Below are 20663 nucleotides of genomic sequence, written 5' to 3' on the forward strand. Positions count from 1 at the left end.
CAGCAGAGGGCATCAGTGAGAAGCCAGCAACAGCAGCCTTTTGGAAGCTCTCAGCTCTGGGGTCCATCACATGGACATACCTGCTGACAGTAACACTCACACACCATGTTTGTGGGGCTGGTGTGTGGCTCAATAGGCTAAGCCTCTGTGCCCGTGGTAGGAAGATTGCTGGTTCGAGACTCGGCAGGATAGTCACATGTCTGTGGGCCCTTGAGCAAAGCCCATAACCCCCAGCTCCAGGGCTGCTGGATGCCAGCTGACCCTGTGCTGTGACCCCTAAGCTTGGTCTCACCTGTAAATGTGTCTGTATGTCTCATGGAGAGAGAGAAGAGAGCCCCCTTTATTTATAGGATGTATACTGGATGGTAATGGAAATGTAACTTTTTGTTTTTTTAACTACATCATTACTCTTAGACATTATAAAATCTGGCTTCCAGATTATCAAAAAACAAATCCAGCCCAGTTATTAAGCCATGAGGAGGAATATACTGCATATTTTATTTATTTGAAACTGTTCATATGTTTAAAATGTTAATGTGTTACTGCAAAGCAAGATACATCTTCACATCCTCACTTACAGTGCTGTCCTAGATGTCTTGACCACAGGCAGCAGCCTCCAGTGCTCCTTATCTGATCTGATGAATTTCTTCAGATCAAACACATCCAGCTCCTCATCTGACATCAGCATCACAAAGGCCAGAGCTGAGTACTGAGCAGGTGAGAGGTCATCTGCTGAAATGTTTCCTGAATTCAGGTATCTTTGTACTTCCTCTACTAGAGAATTGTCACCCAATTCATTTAGACAGTGGAACAGGTTGATGGTCCTTTCAGGAGATAAATTCTCCTTTATTTTCTCCCTGATGTATTTCACTGTATTCCTAATGTTATGTGAGCTGGTTCCTGTCTGTGCCAGTAGCCTTCGTAACAGAGTCTTACTGGAGTCTGTTGAGAGGCCCAGGAGGAAGCGGAGGTAGAGGTCCAAGTGTCCATTCTTGCTCTCTAATGCCTGATCCACTGCAGTCTTCAGCAGGTCAGCTGATGAGTTTGACAGAAACACATATAAAGCAGCGAGATACTCCTGGATGGTCAGATGCACAAAGCAGTACACCTTCTCCTGGTACAACCCATACTCCTCCTTAAAGACTTCTGTGCAAACTCCAGAGTAAACTGAAGCTTCAGCGATATCAATGTCATTCTCTGAAAGATCTTGCTCATAAAAAATGAGATTGCCTTCCTCAAGGTTGTCAAAAGCCAGTTTACCAAGTTTTAAAAGGAAATCCTTTCCAGATTTATTAAACTCATTTTCATGGATTTTCATCCTTCTCACCACCATTTTCCTGCGCCAACTTGTCCAACTCAGGGTTGTGGAGGTTGGTAGCCTATACTTGTCATTTTTTAAACTTGTCTGGAAGATCATGAAGTGTGTGTACATTTCAGTCAGAGTCTTTGGAATTTCTCCCCTGTCAGTCTCGCTAAAAATCCTCTCAAGGACAGTGGCTGAAATCCAGCAGAACACAGGTATGTGGCACATGATGAAGAGGCTCCTTGATGATTTCACATGTGTAATAATCCTGCTGGCCAGGCTCTGATCACTGAATCTCCTCCTGAAATACTCCTCCTTCTGGGCATCACTGAATCCTCGTATCTCTGTCACCTGGTGGACACACTCAGGAGGTATCTGATTGGCTGCTGCTGGCCGGGAGGTTATCCAGAGGAGAGCGGATGGGAGCAGATTCCCCTTAATGAGGTTTGTCAACAGCACATCCAGTGACATTTTCTTTGTTTCAGCAAACCAGCTCTCATTCTTCTGAAAATTTAGGGGCAAGCGACACTCATCCAAACCATCAAAGATGAACAAGAATTTGAACTTAAACAACTCAGTGGACTCAAATGACTTCAGTTCTGGGACAAAGTGGTGAAGCAGTTCAATCAGACTGTATTCATCCTTAATCAAATTCAGGTCCCGGAAAGGAAGAGCAAATATGAAGTGAACATCCTGGTTTGCTATTCCTTCCGCCCAGTCTAGAATAAATTTCTGCACAGAGACTGTTTTCCCGATACCTGCCACCCCTTTAGTGAGTACAGTTCTGATAGGTGTCTCACGCCCACATAAGGGTTTAAATATATCATTGCACTTGACTATAGTATCTTCTGTTCGCCTTTTCTTGGATGCTGTTTCAATCTGTCTCACTTCATGTTCATCATTGACTCCTTCAGTTCCACCTTCAGTTATGTAGAGTTCTGTGTAAATCTCATTGAGAAGTATTGGATGTCCTTCCTTAGCTTTCCCTTCAAATACACACTCACATTTCTTCTTCAGGTTACATTTGATTCTGTGCTGACACTGTGACAGAAGATGCCCTGAAATGAGAAGTAAATACTCAGACTTTTCAAAAAACAGATTTTTTACTTATAAAAGCAAAACTAAATCAAATGAAGTTAAACGAGAAACTGAGGTTTATTGCACATCTTTATTATAGACTATTTTTATCTGTAAAACAAACACACACAGAATGAGATACAGCTCTTACTCTTCTCCAGCATGTCAGCAAGATCATTTTGCTCCATGGTCTTCAGGATGTACAGTGTGATCTTCAGAGCTCCCTCTCTAACATTGGTCTTCTGCATCTGACCATCACTATCCAGGTCATTGTCCTCCTCCAGCTGAGGCTCAGAGCATTCTGGGTAATTCTGATCTAGGTACCTCGTGATCTTCTTCAGCTCATCCTTCAGGAACCTCACTGCATTTTCCTCTAGTGACTAAAATCCACAGTTACAGTTAATTATGTCTTATTGCACCAAAACTTTTCACAGTTTCATTTGTGAATCATAGCTTTGAATATATTTCCTGTAACATGATTAGTTTCTTATTGTACAGGTGTATAAAATGTAAGCCAACTCACACAGCACTTCAAAAAATATATATCAGGAATAAATGCAAACCTTCAATATGGAAGATAAACTCGGTTCATCCTGTACATCTGAACTGCATCCTTCCATTTGGTCTCTGTGAATAAGGCAGAAATATAAACACCTCAAATCATCTAAACAAGTGTAAAAGAAATTCTGGAATGGTCCCCATTAAAAGTGCTCTTGCTGCTGGCAAAGAATAATCTAGAGGTATATTTTACTTTATAAAGAGGTATGATGCCTTTTTAAGTTTTATTCTTTACAGCAGCTTCATAACATGAATTTTCTCATAACAGCAGAAGAGAAGCAGGGACATCCTGCTCCACCATACAGAGGGACTCAGCAGGGACATCCTGCTCCACCATACAGAGGGACTCAGCAGGGACATCCTGCTCCACCATACAGAGGGACTCAGCAGGGACATCCTGCTCCACCATACAGAGGGACTCAGCAGGGACATCCTGCTCCACCATACAGAGAGACTCAGCAGGGACATCCTGCTCCACCATACAGAGGGACTCAGCAGGGACATCCTGCTCCACCATACAGAGGGACTCAGCAGGGACATCCTGCTCCACCATACAGAGGGACTCAGCAGGGACATCCTGCTCCACCATACAGAGGGACTCAGCAGGGACATCCTGCTCCACCATACAGAGGTACTCAGCAGGGACATCCTGCTCCACCATACAGAGAGACTCAGCAGGGACATCCTGCTCCACCATACAGAGGGACTCAGCAGGGACATCCTGCTCCACCATACAGAGAGACTCAGCAGGGACATCCTGCTCCACCATACAGAGGGACTCAGCAGGGACATCCTGCTCCACCATACAGAGGGACTCAGCAGGGACATCCTGCTCCACCATACAGAGAGACTCAGCAGGGACATCCTGCTCCACCATACAGAGGGACTCAGCAGGGACATCCTGCTCCACCATACAGAGAGACTCAGCAGGGACATCCTGCTCCACCATACAGAGAGACTCAGCAGGGACATCCTGCTCCACCATACAGAGGGACTCAGCAGGGACATCCTGCTCCACCATACAGAGAGACTCAGCAGGGACATCCTGCTCCACCATACAGAGGGACTCAGCAGGGACATCCTGCTCCACCATACAGAGGGACTCAGCAGGGACATCCTGCTCCACCATACAGAGGGACTCAGCAGGGACATCCTGCTCCACCATACAGAGAGACTCAGCAGGGACATCCTGCTCCACCATACAGAGGGACTCAGCAGGGACATCCTGCTCCACCATACAGAGGGACTCAGCAGGGACATCCTGCTCCACCATACAGAGAGACTCAGCAGGGACATCCTGCTCCACCATACAGAGAGACTCAGCAGGGACATCCTGCTCCACCATACAGAGAGACTCAGCAGGGACATCCTGCTCCACCATACAGAGGGACTCAGCAGGGACATCCTGCTCCACCATACAGAGGGACTCAGCAGGGACATCCTGCTCCACCATACAGAGGGACTCAGCAGGGACATCCTGCTCCACCATACAGAGAGACTCAGCAGGGACATCCTGCTCCACCATACAGAGGGACTCAGCAGGGACATCCTGCTCCACCATACAGAGGGACTCAGCAGGGACATCCTGCTCCACCATACAGAGGGACTCAGCAGGGACATCCTGCTCCACCATACAGAGGGACTCAGCAGGCAGGACAGAAAGTTTGCTTTGTAGTCTTTTGTACCCAATTTTTAGAAAGATTAACTTGATTTCAAATAGATTTCTGCTTGATTAGCAGAGCTATCTAACAGCATTTAATTCACCATCCTCAGTCAACAAATTGGGTAAACAGCCTGAGAACTTATGATGGTCTTTGATAGGAAGTTCAACATCAGAATTTTCACAAACACATTTTGACAATGAGGTACACACTAGCATGGAGTATAAAAGCAACGAAGACAGACCTAACAAGATGCAAAATAGTGTTTATTTTATATCCCTGTGTAGCAAATTGAAGTTTGGATCAGCTTGCGCCTCTGTTGGCTCACCTCATTCCGGGGGTGGGGTTTAGTTTCTAATATAAAGGGGGCGGTGAGGTAGGAATGGCGCTCAAGCTGTTCTCGATGCTGGTTGCGGAGGCGGTAATAGTTGGGTGAGCGCGCAGTGTGGTCAGTTGGTGCACTCTCTGCCATCCCTCAGAAGCTGACATGGTGTACACCAGGGGTTCGGCAGTAAGTATACACGCGTGCGGGAAGCTGTGTTGTATTGCCGTTTTTTTTTTTTAATAAAGATTTCCCGGCAATTACAAAACTACCAACATTAAGTGGTTTGTTTCTTTGTAGTTGGAGAGATGGTGAAGGCAGCTCGCGTGCTTGTATAGTCATATATACCTGCGATAGGTAAACTGAATCTTAGCAGGATTTATTCACCATTTAGTGCGACTCGTAGCCATTATAATACGGACCCTTTAAAAAAAATTAGACTATCACGGAAAAGTTGATTTATTTCCATAATTCCATTTAAAACATTAAACTTTCATAGATTATAGATTCAGGGCCTATAACTTAAATGATTTTAAGTACTTAGTTGTTTATTTGTACATAATTTGGGCTTCCAGCTCATAAAACCCACGAAAACAGGAATTCAAAAAATTAGAATACTGTGAAGATATCAGCTCAAATTTTACAGGGCATGAATGTTTTAAACTGAGTGTCACACACAACTCATCTACTAACCTCACTGCACTGCACCTGCACAGGTTTCCCCAGGTGTCATTAAATCGCTTCACTTTGGTTCAGTTGTCTCAGTTAGGTTCAATATGGGGAAGACTGCAGACTTGACAACTGGCCAGAAGATCACTGATACCCTCCATAGGATGGGTAAGCCACAAAAGTTCATAGCTAAGGAGGCTGGCTGTTCACAGAGTGCTGTGTCCAAGCATATCGATGGAAAGTCTATTGGAAGGGCAAAATGAAACAGAGAAGATTCAAGAATCTGGCAGAGATCCAGAAAGAGTGGAATGAGGCAGGAGTCACAGTTTCAAAAACCACCACATTTAGACGCATCCGGGGGATGGGCTACAACTGTCGGGTTCCTCGGGTCAAACCACTTCTGAGCCTGAGCCAACGCCGGAAGTGTCTCAACTGGGCCAAGGAGAAGAAGGACTGGACTGTTGGCCAGTGGTCCAAGGTCCTCTTTCCCGATGAAAGTAAAGTGTGCCTTTCATTCGGGAATCAAGGTCCAAGGGTTTGGAGGAAGACGGGTGAGGAACAGAACCCAAGTTGCCTGAGGTCCAGTGTGAAATATCCACAGTCAGTCATGTTTGGGGTGCAATGTCCTGCGCAGGTGATGATAAACTCTGCTTTCTTAAATCCAAGGTCACTGCAACAGTCTACCAGAATGTTTTAGAGGACTTCATGATTCCTTCTGCTGAGGATCTGTATGGAGATGCAGGTTTCATCTTCCAGCAGGACCTGGCCCCTGCTCATACCACCAGAAGCACCAAAACCTGGTTTGATGGCCATGCCATCACAGTGCTTGACTGGCCAGCCAACTGGCCGGACCTAAAGAGGAAAATGAGGTCCAACAGACCCAAAAACAAAGAAGAGCTGACAGCAAGTATCAAGGAAATCTGGGCTTCCATAACTTTCAGGCAGTGCCACAGGCTGATTGCTTCAATGTCACAGGCTGATTGTCTCAATGTCACAGGCTGATTGCTTCAATGTCACAGGCTGATTGCTTCAATGCCACAGGCTGATTGCTTCAATGTCACAGGCTGATTGCTTCAATGTCACAGGCTGATTGTCTCAATGTCACAGGCTGATTGCTTCAATGTCACAGGCTGATTGTCTCAATGTCACAGGCTGATTGCTTCAATGTCACAGGCTGATTGCTTCAATGCCACAGGCTGATTGCTTCAATGTCACAGGCTGATTGCCTCAATGCCACAGGCTGATTGCCTCAATGTCACAGGCTGATTGCCTCAATGCCACAGGCTGATTGCTTCAATGTCACAGGCTGATTGCCTCAATGTCACAGGCTGATTGCTTCAATGCCACAGGCTGATTGCTTCAATGTCACAGGCTGATTGTCTCAATGTCACAGGCTGATTGCCTCAATGCCACAGGCTGATTGCCTCAATGTCACAGGCTGATTGCCTCAATGTCACAGGCTGATTGCTTCAATGCCACAGGCTGATTGCTTCAATGTCACAGGCTGATTGTCTCAATGTCACAGGCTGATTGCCTCAATGCCACAGGCTGATTGCCTCAGTGCCATGGCACATCGAGGCAGTGATTAAGGCAAAGGGATTCCCAACCAAGTACTGAAGATTGACATATCGTTTTGAAAGTACCATACTTTGATTGATTTGATGTGATCCTAATTTCTTTCATTTTTTCTGCAAAAACTGAGAAGTAAATGGTGATATCAAATGGTGATTGTGGGCCCTGAATCTATAATCTATGAAAGTTTAACATTTTGAATGGAATTATGGAAATAATCAACTTTTCCATGATATTCTAATTTTTTGGAAAGGGTTTGTATATTACAGGTTTACCAGTGGAAGCGGTCATTGCTGCTGTTTTGTTGGTCTTTTTGCACGCTATCAACACAACGCCATATTCCGTGGATCGGCTGGGTTCGCCGGGCTGTTTGATTGGGTATGCGGGGTAGCCCAAACGGATCAGCGGTACCCAGATATTCATCCTGTTATGCCCGGTCCACTTTTGACCTTCGCGTGTGCAGCCAATAGGCTGTTTAAAGTTTCTTTTTGTTATTTTGGCTTTATTTGGTTGATTTATTGTTACTGTTACTGATTTCCATTTGTTAATTTCCGTTTCTGTGATGTTGCGTTTACTCTGATTTTATTGGTTTGCTTATTTTGTCCTTTGTTGGAGTGTATTATTTTTCTTTCTGAGTTTTGTATGGGATTACGGGAGTAATGGACACGAAGACACAAGCAAACATACTACTGTTTTAATCACGTTTTGTCTCTCTGCTTGTGTTTCAGGACTAGTAGCCTAGAGCTGCTGGTGGTGGTGAATTTCACTTGTGTGCGTGTGCAGTGTAGATCACTGACATTAGCCCACTAAGCATGTGTGTGCTTTTCTATGTGTGTGATTACCAGAGTGTTCACAGAGGTCCCGCCTGTGGTGACTCCCTTGTCCATCTGTCATTCCATGCCCTTTACCTTGTGTAGTCTGCAACATTGGTGCCTTATCTTGATGGTTTCTACATATTATGTTTAGCGTGGAATTACTACTCTCTCTCTGAATGTAATAAAATAATTCGTATCTCAGGCCCCCTTCAGTTGACTGGAACTGTGTGTTTGTGCACTAGTTATAAGAGATTGTGGGTAATATAGTATTTCCCTGGGGAGAAACTTCCCTCGGGGTGACGTAGTCGGCTATCCATTAGGTCAGGTATTGCAGACCACTCCGCCACACCTGCTTAAATTGTTGATGCACTGTAAAGAAAATTCCTCCATTCGACTAAAAACTCATAAGCAAAAGAATACAGTTGCAATTTTGCATTTGCCAGACTCGTTAATGACAAATCGCAGTAATCACATCTAAATTAGAATGAAATACTGTACTTTTGGATCTACAAACAAGATCTAATTGGCACAACTAGAGTCAACTAATACAGCCAAGAACAGTTATGGATGTAATATTAATTACACAGTTATGCCAACACCATGTGTAACTGTCAGAAAGGACTGCACTAGACAAATAAAAGATACATTGAGCAAATAATAAACTTCTTATTTAGCAAACTAGCCTTTTTTATTTTGGGTAAACATGAAAGAAATGATATAATCAGTACCCATTTTTTTTCCAGAAAACAAACTTTTCTGATGAAAGAACGTATTTCCTTAATACACGGAATACAGAGACGAGCATTATGGGGGGTGTCTCTGCCCTTATTAGGAGAAACATTCTGCAGATATGGCGTCTGCAGAGGTCCGCGGAGGATAATGAGGGCAGCAACGGGGATTATACACAGCAAATTTGCCAGTGTTAAATTAACACTGCATGGTTTTTATATAATTCTCACCAAATCAGTGTTACATTTGACACTTTTCAGAGTGCAATGAGTGTTGTGGTAAAGTGTTAAGTTTTATTAACTCGTATAATGTTCAATTGACCAGTTGACACTATGGAGTGTTAGATCACTGTAACTCCACCTCTTCCCAGTTCTAAGCCCATATGGGTGGCACACAGGTGCATAATGGGTGGCCCCTATCTGCCCCATTTTAATGTGCACACAAGAACTCATATGAGGATCATAAGAACCACCCTGATTTACCAACCATCATGAGAAAGACTCTGACAAAAAGGCCCCCTCAGCCTTTTCTTATTGTATATTAAAGTTTTGTGAGCTCAGTGCTGATTGTTTTTGAAAATTAGAGAACTATGTGCTAAAAAGTTATGCAAAGTCTTGTGTTGCGCAGCTTTTTCTTACATATGATTTTTACCTCAGGCCATGTTGGTCACCCATTCTGACCTTGGTTGATGGGTTTTATATATGGAAACATGTTACAAGAGTTGTGACACCTTTGCTATGCAGCTCCTGGTACCACCCACTTCCCTGTAATGATGCTAGATGTTTATTTGCATACCATGACATGAAATGAACCTTAGGAAAATAAGCCTGCTGTACGATTCAGGAAAAGTTTTTGCTGAGATCTGCTCTTGTAGGCTCTCTTGAGCTGGAAAAAAAGATGCTGTAAGATAAACACTAAAATACAACTGATCTGAGTTTAACTATCTTCTAGAAAAGTCAGCATTGTATGCATTTGCTGCATGGAACAAATATTAAACCTTTTTGGGAATCATGCCCCTACAGTATAATAGCCACTATGGCATGCATCCCCTCAAGCATAAGAAAGGTCCAAATTCATAGCATTAAATTGTGGTAGAGGTTAATATCCATGACATACCATCCTAGATGCAGTCTAACAAGCTTTATTATCTGTGTCAATAATCACCACTTTTACAATAACAGTCCCACTGAGAGGCTATTTTAATTACCAGTCTTGGCCTTGTCATTAGGAACACATGACAAGTGCTGTTTCACAGTGGATCCTCACTGGTTTTCCCTAAGACTGGTAGCATACATTTTATTCACTTCCATACCACAGGTGAGTGTGAGAGGGCTTAATGGGTTTTCTTTTATACTGGTGCAAAGAAACTATTTTAGTCATGTTTAAAAAAAGAAACTAATAATAAAATCTTTAAATGCTCCTTTTATAACACGATTCTATCTTTAAAGCAGTCAGGAAGAAGAAGCATGTGTTCAGCTTACAGAAACACAGTGTGCTGGTCTTCAAGAAAATCAAAGCTAACTTTATGTAAAGTTTACATAACAAGAGACAAGGCATTTCTTATAATGGTGGGTTAATCAAACCCCAGACATAAGCCACCCATTGTGTGCCACCTGTATGGGCTTGGAATCTGGGAAGAGGTTACAGTGTTACAGTGATCTAACACAGTGATTCCCAACCGGGGGTACGCGTACCCCTAGTGGTACGCGAGCACATTACAGGGGGTACGTGGAAAAATTTTTTATATTTAATTTCCCTGATGATGGGTAAATATTATCAGCCATTCCATTAGCTGTGCCCTGGTATAGAAAGAAAATCTATCTGGGATGTGTTGCTTAATGAATAACAAACCCAGCTTTTATCAATGAAAAGAGCAAAAAAAGACATAAACAACAACTACATGACGGAAAGACTAGAGCAGGGCTGTGCATCTGCACGACGCTCCGCTACCGACAGAGGGCATGAGAGAAAGTACAAGACAGACAAAAGTCACTGACGGGTCAAAGCAGCCACAGTCAAATATGGATAAATGGCTGAAACGTCCCGTTGCTCTGGATCCAGGAGAGGGTTCAGCAGACCCCAAGACACGCAAAATAGAAACCAAACATAAACCTAGGCAGTACAATGACAATTATATTTTCTTCGGGTTCACTTCTACGTCTGCGGACCTGCCACAGCCTCAGTGCTTCTTTTGCGGGGAAATCCTAGCAAATAGCGCAATGAAGCCGGCCCATTTACAACGACATCAGAGCACCAAACACTCGGGAAGTATCGGTAAAACAGAGGCTTTTTACAAACGAAAGTTATCGGAATTTAGGTCAGGTCAGACTGTAATGATGAAAGCTACGCCTGTATCAAGCAAAGCACTGGAGGCATCATACGCCGTATCCCTGCTTGTGGCTAAGTCAAAAAAGCCACACTCAATTGTCGAAGAGCTCATTCTCCCTGCAGCTAGTGTTATGGCTGAAATTATGATTGACAAGAAAGCAGCTGACACACTAAAAAAAGTCCCCCTGTCGAACAACACTGTGTCCCGTCGGATCAACAATATGTCAGTTAATATTATTGGACAAGTGGTGAAGAAAATAAAACAAGCCGGTCAGTTCGCTTTGCAGCTGGATGAAATGACAGATGTGAGTGGAGATGCTCAGCTCCTGGCTTTCGTTCGTTACAAAGATGTGTCGGACATAAATGAGCATATTTTATTTTGTAAAAAGCTGCCAGGAAAGACAACCGGAGGAGAAATGTTCCAGGTTATAGACAGCTTTTTCAAAGAACATGATCTGCAGTGGAATACATGCAGCCACGTCTGTACTGATGGTGCGGCTGCGATGACGGGAAGCGGGAAGGGACTGTTCGGACACATCAAAAAGGTAAACAACGACATTAAATGGATGCACTGTATTATTCATCGTGAAGCACTCGCTAGTAAGAGGGTTTGTCCTGATTTATGTGCTGTTATGGATGATGCTGTGAAGATGATAAACTTCATCCAATCCCGACCACTGAATCATAGACTGTTTGAAACTCTCTGTCATGAGAATGGCGCAGAGCACGAACAGCTATTGCTCCACACAGACGTGCTCTGGCTTTCACGCGGAAAAACGCTCCTGAGACTCTATGAGCTTCGCAATGAAGTTTTTATGTTCCTCAAGGAGCATCTGCATCCTCTTGCTGTGGTGTTTGAGGATGCAAACTGGGTGGCACGCCTTGCATATCTCGTTGATGTGTTTACCAAACTTAACGAGCTCAACCAATCACTTCAGGGGAAGGAGTCACACATCCTTAAAATGTATGACAGAGTGAAAGGATTCACTAAGAAGCTCGAACTATGGGAGAGGAAATGTGATGAGGGAGATGTGAGCTGTTTCCCACTACTTGATGCCCATCTTGCCACCACTGATGTTGCCCGGGGTCCAGTGGTCAAACTGGTGAAAGCACATCTGTCCAAACTCAGCATGTATTTTAGCCAGTATTTTCAGGACATTGAAAAAAATTCAGAAAGACTGGACTGGGTGAGGGACCCATTCATTGTGAGTGAGAGCAGCAGCAACCTTCATGCAAGGCTGCAGGAGCATCTCATGGATTTGTCATCTGACCGTGGGCTGAAAATAGCATTTGCTGAGAAGACATTGACTGAGTTTTGGTGTGATGTGGAGAAGGAATATCCTGAACTGGGAAAACATGCACTGTTTGAATTTTTACCTTTTGGTTCTACCTATATGTGTGAGGTGACCTTCTCAGCTTTGACACACATCAAAACCAAGCAGAGGAATAGACTGGATGTGGAGAACAGCCTGGTAACAGCTGTTTCCACACTGCCCCCAGATCTATCAGAGCTTATCAAAGATAAGCAAGCTCAGGTGTCTCATTAAACTAAACTAAGTTGAATGATGAAAACAAAGTAAAACTGATATGGTTATTTATTTTAGTGTTTTGCTCCTGATGTTCTAAGTTTAAATGTCTGTTTAAAGGGGACTCATTCAGCTTTTGTTATAACAAAGGGAGGTTTATTTACTTTTTTTAAAATTTAGTATTTATTTTCAGATTTATCATTCACTTTCGTGGCAACATATATATTTATGTTAAATTTAAACTGAAAAGAATAAAATGCCCAATAATTAAATGTTCAAGTTATGGAGATTTAATAAAATGTTTTAAATTTGATAATCAGTTGTACGTTCTACTTTTATTGAATCATCAACACATTTGACAAAGGGGGTACTTGTGGTATGAGAAAATCTCTCAGGGGGTACACAATTCAAAAAAGGTTGGGAAACACTGGTCTATGGTGTCAACTGAACACTATAAGAGCTAATAAAATTGAACACTATACAACAACACTCATTGATTTATAAAGTGTTAAATGTCACACTGATTGGTGAGAATTATATAAACACCATGCAGTGTTAATTTAATACGGGCACATTTGCTGTGTATGAGTGTGCTGCAACTGATTATTTTTTAGTAGTGTGTGAACTCAAACATTAGAGCAGTTTACGTCCCTCATATGCTAAGAATGAACTTACGCTTAGCTTGTGCAACATACTGCAGTTCCCTTAAGGACTTCAGACCAGTTATTCCCACTTTACTTATCTTTATGAAATTTGACAGTCGGGTACTGAAACAGCCCTGAGGCCAGGTTACAGCCCAGCTGAATACCCTGCAGTTTTCCTACCAGGCAGGCGCAAGTGTGGACGATGCTATGATCCACATGCTCCACAGAGCTGACACTCATCTACACAGCAAAGGTGCCAGTGTTAAATTAACACTGCATGGTATGTATATGGGTCCACACCATTCAGTGATACCTTTAACACTCTAGAGTGTGCAGTGAGTGCTGTTTTTACAGTGTTAATATTTATTAACTCTTACAGTGTTCAATGTGCAACCTAGAGTGTTAAGACAATATGTCACCACCTCTTCCCAGATTACAAGCCCATATGGGTGGTACACAGGTACAACATGAGTGGCCCATATCTGCACCATTTTAATATCCTCTCATTTAAACTCATTTGGGCATTCAGCTGCTGTGTTTTACTAACCCACCATAATAAGAAAAATCTACCAACACAGCTTTTTCCATTTTTATGCACGATTTGTTTTAACTCGACTTTTGATAACCAAAGAGCTGTGCTCATGTAAGCTGAAAAACATTGAAAAGCTGTCTTTGTAACTGTATGTATTTAAGCATGAATAAGATTAATCCGAATAAGAAAGAACCAATCAAGCTCAGCTGGAAACTGCCTGTGGTGTAAAAGTGAGTAAAGAGTATGGCACCAAACACAGATTAGGAAGTTGTATTGTGTTATACTGCCTAACTTAATTATTTAGCAGGGTTGAGAAAAGGGGAGAGCTATCTTAATGGTTGAAGGAGTGCATTTCCGCTAGCACACAAGAACCGTTTCGGTGTTTTTTTTTTTTTCATTTGTGAGGAATCGACAAACCCACAAAGTCCAGAAAACGGCAGACAGAATGGTAACAAAAACGAGGAAAGGATGAGCCCAAAATTCACAGAGACACATGCACTGAAAAACAGAAAAGAGGAACAGATGAGCCCCCAATTTCTGTTACGATCCCCAATCTAGGGTTGAGGATAGCCAGAAGGCTAAGGGAAAGGTAGAGGGGAAGAGAAGACAAGCAGGGAACAGGAAAAGGGAACATGGGAAACAAAAGGATCTTTTTTGGTAGTTTTTTATATTTATTCACACTTTAACAAATACAAGTTGCAACAAACTTCGGGAGTGACCCAGGCCAAAATAACCAAAACAGCTAACGCACATGTCCCAAACTAAGCTAATTCTAAGTGTAATGAAATCAAGAGGAAACGAAAGGACAAACAGTAACTCCCTAACCAAAACAGTAGTACACACCACGTTTGCATAAACAAAAATGTAGTCATTCCTTATGCACCTAACAGACATGTACAGAAAACACACAGGCCGAAAAACGGTATCCGAAGGGGTGAGGCAAAGAGAGCAGTCAGGAGCTAAGCAAGAGGTCAAAACCAGAAAACAACCAAACTGAAAGCAAAGGTACAAAAATGGGCAAAGCAAAGAATCAGAAACTTGGGTCAGAGGGCAGAAGAAACATAGCTGGGAGTGTTCAGAGAACATGGCTGGGAATCAGGAGGCAGGCTGATGCTGCAGTAGTGAGTGAGTGGACCATGAATGGAACATGAGCCAGAAGACTGAAGTGCTTCATACACATCTCCAGAACTCTTATGGCATGAAACACAGGAAAAAGCTGTAAGGTCCTTTTTAGTCAGTCTTTCTCATGATGGTGGGTAAATGTGGGATGGCTCTTCTGATGCTCATGACGTCTTGTGCGCATATTAAAATGGGGCAGATATGTAGAGGTGGAGACTCATTGACTTAACACCCTATGGTGTAAATTGAACACTGAGTTAATTAAGATTAACACTGTAAATCAACACTTAACACTAGAATTCCTGGAAAAATGAGGCTCTCCTCACAACGAGCCCCCCCCCCTTACTCCCCTCACAAGCTGCCCGCCCCCTCTCCAGCACCATTAACACCTTTGGTTTTGCAAATGAATCACAGTCACTCAGCTGAAGTCGCCCCCCAGCCTGAAGTCACTTCTTCAGCTCAGGTCTACACTAAAGAGTTTATCTAGCAATGTGTTGTAAGGAATCATATACATGCTTTGATATGGCAATATGGCATAATTTGAAATACAGTGGAACCCCCAAATCTACTACAGTAACCGTGGTGTCAATTACACAAATATATTTTATATAACGAATACATATATTTCATATATGTTCTGTGTCTACAACTATATGTGTAAATTTATGATTAAATAACAAATATTAGGTTTTGCAGACGATCTTTCTGCCATTGCAGTGTCTGTTCACTCCACACAGTACCAAGAAGAAATCAATTGACTCAGCTTCATCTGTGCGCATATATACAGTCAGGTCCATAAATATTGGGACATCGACACAATTCTAATCTTTTTGGCTCTATACACCACCACAATGGATTTGAAGTGAAACGAAAGACCTATCACTATCAGTGAAGCAAGCCGTCATTAGGCTGAAAAATAAAAACAAACCCATCAGAGAGATAGCAAATACATTAGGTGTAGCCAAATCAACTGTTTTGGAACATTCTTAAAAAGAAAGATTGCACCGGTGAGCTCAGCAACACCAAAAGAGTTGCAAGACCACGGAAAACAACTGTGGTAGATGACCGAAGAAATCTTTCCCTGGTGAAGAAAAACCCCTTCAGAACAGTTGGCCAGATCAAGAACACTCTCCAGGAAGTAGGTGTATGTGTGTCAAGGTCAACAATCAAGAGAAGACTTCACCAGAGTGAATACAGAGGGTTCAACTAAAGATGTAAACCATTGGTGAGCCTCAAAAACAGGAAGGCCAGATTAGAGTTTGCCAAACAACATCTAAAAAAGCCTTTACAGTTCTGGAACAACATCCTATGGACAGATGAGACAAAGATCAACTTGTACCAGAGTGATGGGAAGAGAAGAGTATGGAGAAGGAAAGGAACTGCTCACGATCCAAAACATACCACCTCATCAGTGAAGCATGGTGGTGGTAGTGTCATGGCGTGGGCATGTATGGCTGCCACTGGAACTGGTTCCCTTGTATTTATTGATGATGTGCCTGCTGACAAAAGCCGCAGGATGAATTCTGAAGTGTTTCGGGCAATATTATCTGCTCATATTCAGCCAAATGCTTCAGAACTCATTGGACGGTGCTTCATAGTGCAGATGGACAATGACCTGAAGCATACTGCGAAAGCAAGTTTTTTAAGGCAAAGAAGTAGAATGTTATGCAATGGCCAAGTCAATCACCTGACCTGAATCCGATTGAGTGTGTATTTCACTTGCTAAAGACAAAACTGAAGGGGAAATGCCCCAAGAACGAGCAGGAACAGAAGACAGTTGCAGTAGAGGCCTGGCAGAGCACCACTAGGGATGTAACCCAGCATTTGATGATGCCTGTGCATTCCGGACTTCAGGCTGTAATTCACTGCAAAGGATTTGCAACCAAGTATTAAAAAGTGAAAGTTTGATTTATGATTGTTAATTTGTCCCATTACTTTTGGTCCCTTAAAAAGTGGGTGGCAGATATACAAACTGCTGTAATTCCTACACCGTTTACCTGATTTGTATGTAAATACCCTCAAATTAAAGCTGAAAGTCTGCAGTTAAAGCACATCTTGTTCATTCCATTTCAAATCCATTGAGGTGGTGTATAGAGCCAAAAAGATTAGAATTGTGTCGATGTCCCAATATATATAGACCTGACTGTATATATATACAGCGGTGGTGGTGGCTGGATAGTGTAGTGGTAAGATCGCCGCCTTTCACACGGGAGACCGGGGTCGAATCACACGAATCCCGGTTGTGGCCTACCTCCAGTAGGGGTCCTTAGGCAAGACCTCCTCACGCTATACTGTGCCTACCTCAAATATGAGAGACAAACATACGAATAGAGTCACGCCGGCTCAGACGTCGCCCGGATTAACAAGGTCTGCGCCAGATGTTGAGGACAGGACAATCTGACGATAAGTGGGCTTGGACAAGACATGCATGGACAAGAGATGAGAACAAGGGACTGTTGGAATGCTACTATACAAGTAACCCCAGTGAAAGAGGTTACATAAAGCGGATGTGGGACCTATGGATTCTTCGACACCCCACATCAAGACTAACACCAAAACAACTAGTAGCTCAATGTTCCAACATCCAGGACGACAGGTCAGGGGGGAGATATCATCATCATCATCCCCACATTCCGAGATTGGGTACCAAGCCCCAAGAACTACAAGCCCTAGTAGGCTGAATACAAGAGCAGCTGACCTGAGAAATAAGATCATGGCTAAGCTGGAAACCTGGACCCTCCGACACCGATTACCAAGAATGCGTGAAGTACCCTCAGAAGGTCTACTAGAAGATGTGAATGCAGCACTACGGACAATCCCTACTACAACCATCACTGACACCAACCAGCTGATCTACACCACAGCAACAGTGATCCTTGAGGTGCTTGGCTATAAGATGAACAACAGCCGCAAGGAGCAGTATCCCCCATGGAAGAGAAGGTTAGAGGCTAAAATCAAGGCAGCACGGAGGGAAGTTAGCCAGCTATCGGAATTACAGAAAGGTGTGATGAAAAAAGAGGTACCTAAGAAGTATAACAAGCTGTCCATAGCTGAGGCCTTAGAAACTGCCAAGCAAAGACTCACAGCCTTGGCTACCCGTCTGAAGAGGTACACCAGAGATATAGAAGCCAGGAGAATAAACCGGACCTTCTCCACTGAACCATCCAAGGTGTACTCTCAGTGGCAGGGTAATAGCATGAAGATAGACCCACCAAGGCTGGAGACTGAGCAATACTGGAAGAGCATATGGGAGAAAGAGGCATCACATAACAACAATGCACAGTGGCTTGTGGAACTAAGAGCAGACCACAGCAACCTCCCTGAACAAGCCCCAGTAACCATCACATTGGCAGACATCCAAGAAAGAGTCTCAAACATGAAGAACTGGACAGCACCAGGTCCTGACATGATCCACGCCTACTGGCTAAAGAAGTTAACTGCACTCCATGAGCGCCTGGCAGCACAGATGAACCAGCTGCTAATGGATGGGACCCACCCGGAATGGCTGACCAAAGGTAGGACAGTCCTGATACCGAAGGACCCCCAGAAGGGACCGGTCCCATCCAACTACCGACCAATAACCTGCCTCTGCACAACATGGAAGCTCCTATCAGGCATCATAGCGGCTAAGATGAATAGGCACATGGATCAATACATGAGCGGGACCCAGAAAGGAATTGGTAGAGATACCAGAGGAGCAAAACACCAGCTACTGGTAGATAGAGCAGTCACTCAAGACTGTAAGACCAGACATACCAACCTGAGCACCGCCTGGATTGATTACAAGAAAGCCTATGACTCAATGCCTCACACATGGATCCTAGAATGCTTGGAACTGTACAAGATCAACAGGACTCTAAGAGCCTACATCAGGAATTCAATGGGGCTGTGGAAAACAACTCTAGAGGCCAACTTCAAGCCAATAGCACAGGTTACCATTAAGTGCGGGATTTACCAAGGAGATGCCCTGTCCCCGTTGCTGTTCTGCATAGGCCTTAACCCTCTCAGCCAGATCATCAACAAGACTGGCTACGGATACCGACTACGGAATGGGGCGAACATCAGCCACCTCCTCTACATGGATGACATCAAGCTGTATGCCAAGAGTGAACGAGACATCGATTCACTGATCCACACCACCAGGATCTACAGCAATGACATCGGAATGTCATTCGGGCTGGATAAGTGTAGTCGAATGGTAACAAAGAGGGGGAAAGTAGTCAGAACCGAGGGGATCGTACTGCCAGAGGGCAACATAGCAGACATTGAGGATAGCTACAAGTACCTTGGAATCCCGCAGGCAAACAGGAACCATGAAGAGGCCACAAGGAAAGCAGCAACAACCAAATACCTGCAACGAGTAAGGCAAGTCCTGAGAAGTCAGCTGAATGGGAGGAACAAGATCCGGGCAATCAATACCTACGCCCTACCAGTCATCAGATACCCCGCTGGCGTTATAAGCTGGCCAAAGGAGGAGATGGAAGCCACTGACATCAAGACAAGGAAGCTCCTCACAATGCATGCCGGGTTTCACCCCAAATCCAGCACACTGAGACTATACACTAAGCGGAAAGAAGGAGGCAGAGGACTAGTGAGCGTCAAAGCCACTATCCAGGATGAAACATCGAAGATCCATGATTACATCAGGAAGATGGCCCCGACTGATGACGTGCTCAGTGAATACCTCAGGCAACAGAAACCCAAGAAGGAAGAGGAGCAAGAACAGGAACCATCATGGAAAGATAAACCCCTGCACGGCATGTACCACCGGCAGATAGAGGAAGTGGCTGACATTGAAAAATCCTACCAGTGGCTGGACAAAGCTGGACTGAAAGACAGCACAGAGGCATTAATCATGGCAGCACAGGAACAAGCTCTAAGTACAAGATCAATAGAGGCTGGGGTCTACCACACCAGGCAGGACCCCAGGTGCAGGCTGTGCAAAGATGCCCCTGAGACGATCCAGCACATAACAGCAGGGTGCAAGATGCTAGCAGGCAAGGCGTACATGGAACGCCATAACCAAGTGGCTGGCATAGTGTACAGGAACATCTGCGGGGAGTATGGGCTGGAAGTCCCAGGGTCAAGATGGGAGACACCTCCAAAGGTGGCTGAGAATGATAAGGCTAAGATCCTGTGGGACTTCCAGATACAGACTGACAAACTGGTAATGGCTAACCAACCGGACATAGTAGTGGTGGACAAGCAGAGGAAGAAGGCCGTAGTGATAGACGTAGCAATCCCAAGCGATGGTAACATCAGGAAGAAGGAACATGAGAAGCTCGAGAAATACCAAGGGCTGAGAGAAGAGCTAGAAAAGATGTGGAAGGTGAAGGTAACAGTGGTCCCAGTGGTAATTGGAACACTCGGGGCAGTAACGCCCAAACTGGGAGAGTGGCTCCAACAGATTCCAGGAATGACATCTGAGATCTCTGTCCAGAAGAGCGCAATCCTAGGAACAGCTAAGATACTGCGCAGGACCCTCAAGCTCCCAGGCCTCTGGTAGAGGACCCGAGCTTGAAGGACAAAAAAAGACCGCCCACAGGAGGGCGAGTGGGGATTATTATTTAACCCCTATGAAGAAGAAGATTTTGGAACCACGATTTCCCTTGCCCGGACGCGGGTCACCAGGGCCGCCCCCTGGAGCCAGGCCTGGGGGTGGGGCTTGATGGCGAGCGCCTGGTGGCCAGGCCTACACCCATGGGGCCTGGTCGGGCACAGCCCCTTCCGGGCTCCCTTTTAAGGGCGGTTCGGTCCCTGTATGACCGGTGCCAGAGCCTGGTCCTCATGGGTGGCAATAAGTCGGAC

The 20663-nt window shown here is 44.2% G+C and overlaps 1 protein-coding gene across 5 annotated transcripts in view; it reads right to left on the bottom strand.

Annotated features, from left to right (window-relative positions):
• The window catches only part of LOC125725217 (NACHT, LRR and PYD domains-containing protein 3-like), a 457448-nt gene that overhangs the window by 108693 nt on the left and 328092 nt on the right, over positions 1 to 20663 (bottom strand). The window contains exons 9-12 of one of the 5 annotated variants that reach the window (XM_049001944.1): positions 2944 to 3007; positions 2532 to 2760; positions 1380 to 2361; positions 579 to 1322 (exon numbers count right to left, since the gene is read on the bottom strand). The exons of the other annotated variants lie outside the window; for them this stretch is intronic. Of the exons in view, the coding sequence (XP_048857901.1) occupies positions 579 to 1322; positions 1380 to 2361; positions 2532 to 2760; positions 2944 to 3007 (2019 nt within the window). The remainder of the gene's footprint in view (positions 1 to 578; positions 1323 to 1379; positions 2362 to 2531; positions 2761 to 2943; positions 3008 to 20663) is intronic. 5 annotated transcript variants of the gene reach the window in all.

Source organism: Brienomyrus brachyistius, unplaced genomic scaffold, assembly GCF_023856365.1.
Source record: "Brienomyrus brachyistius isolate T26 unplaced genomic scaffold, BBRACH_0.4 scaffold63, whole genome shotgun sequence".
In the NCBI taxonomy this organism is placed as follows: Eukaryota; Metazoa; Chordata; class Actinopteri; order Osteoglossiformes; family Mormyridae; genus Brienomyrus; species Brienomyrus brachyistius.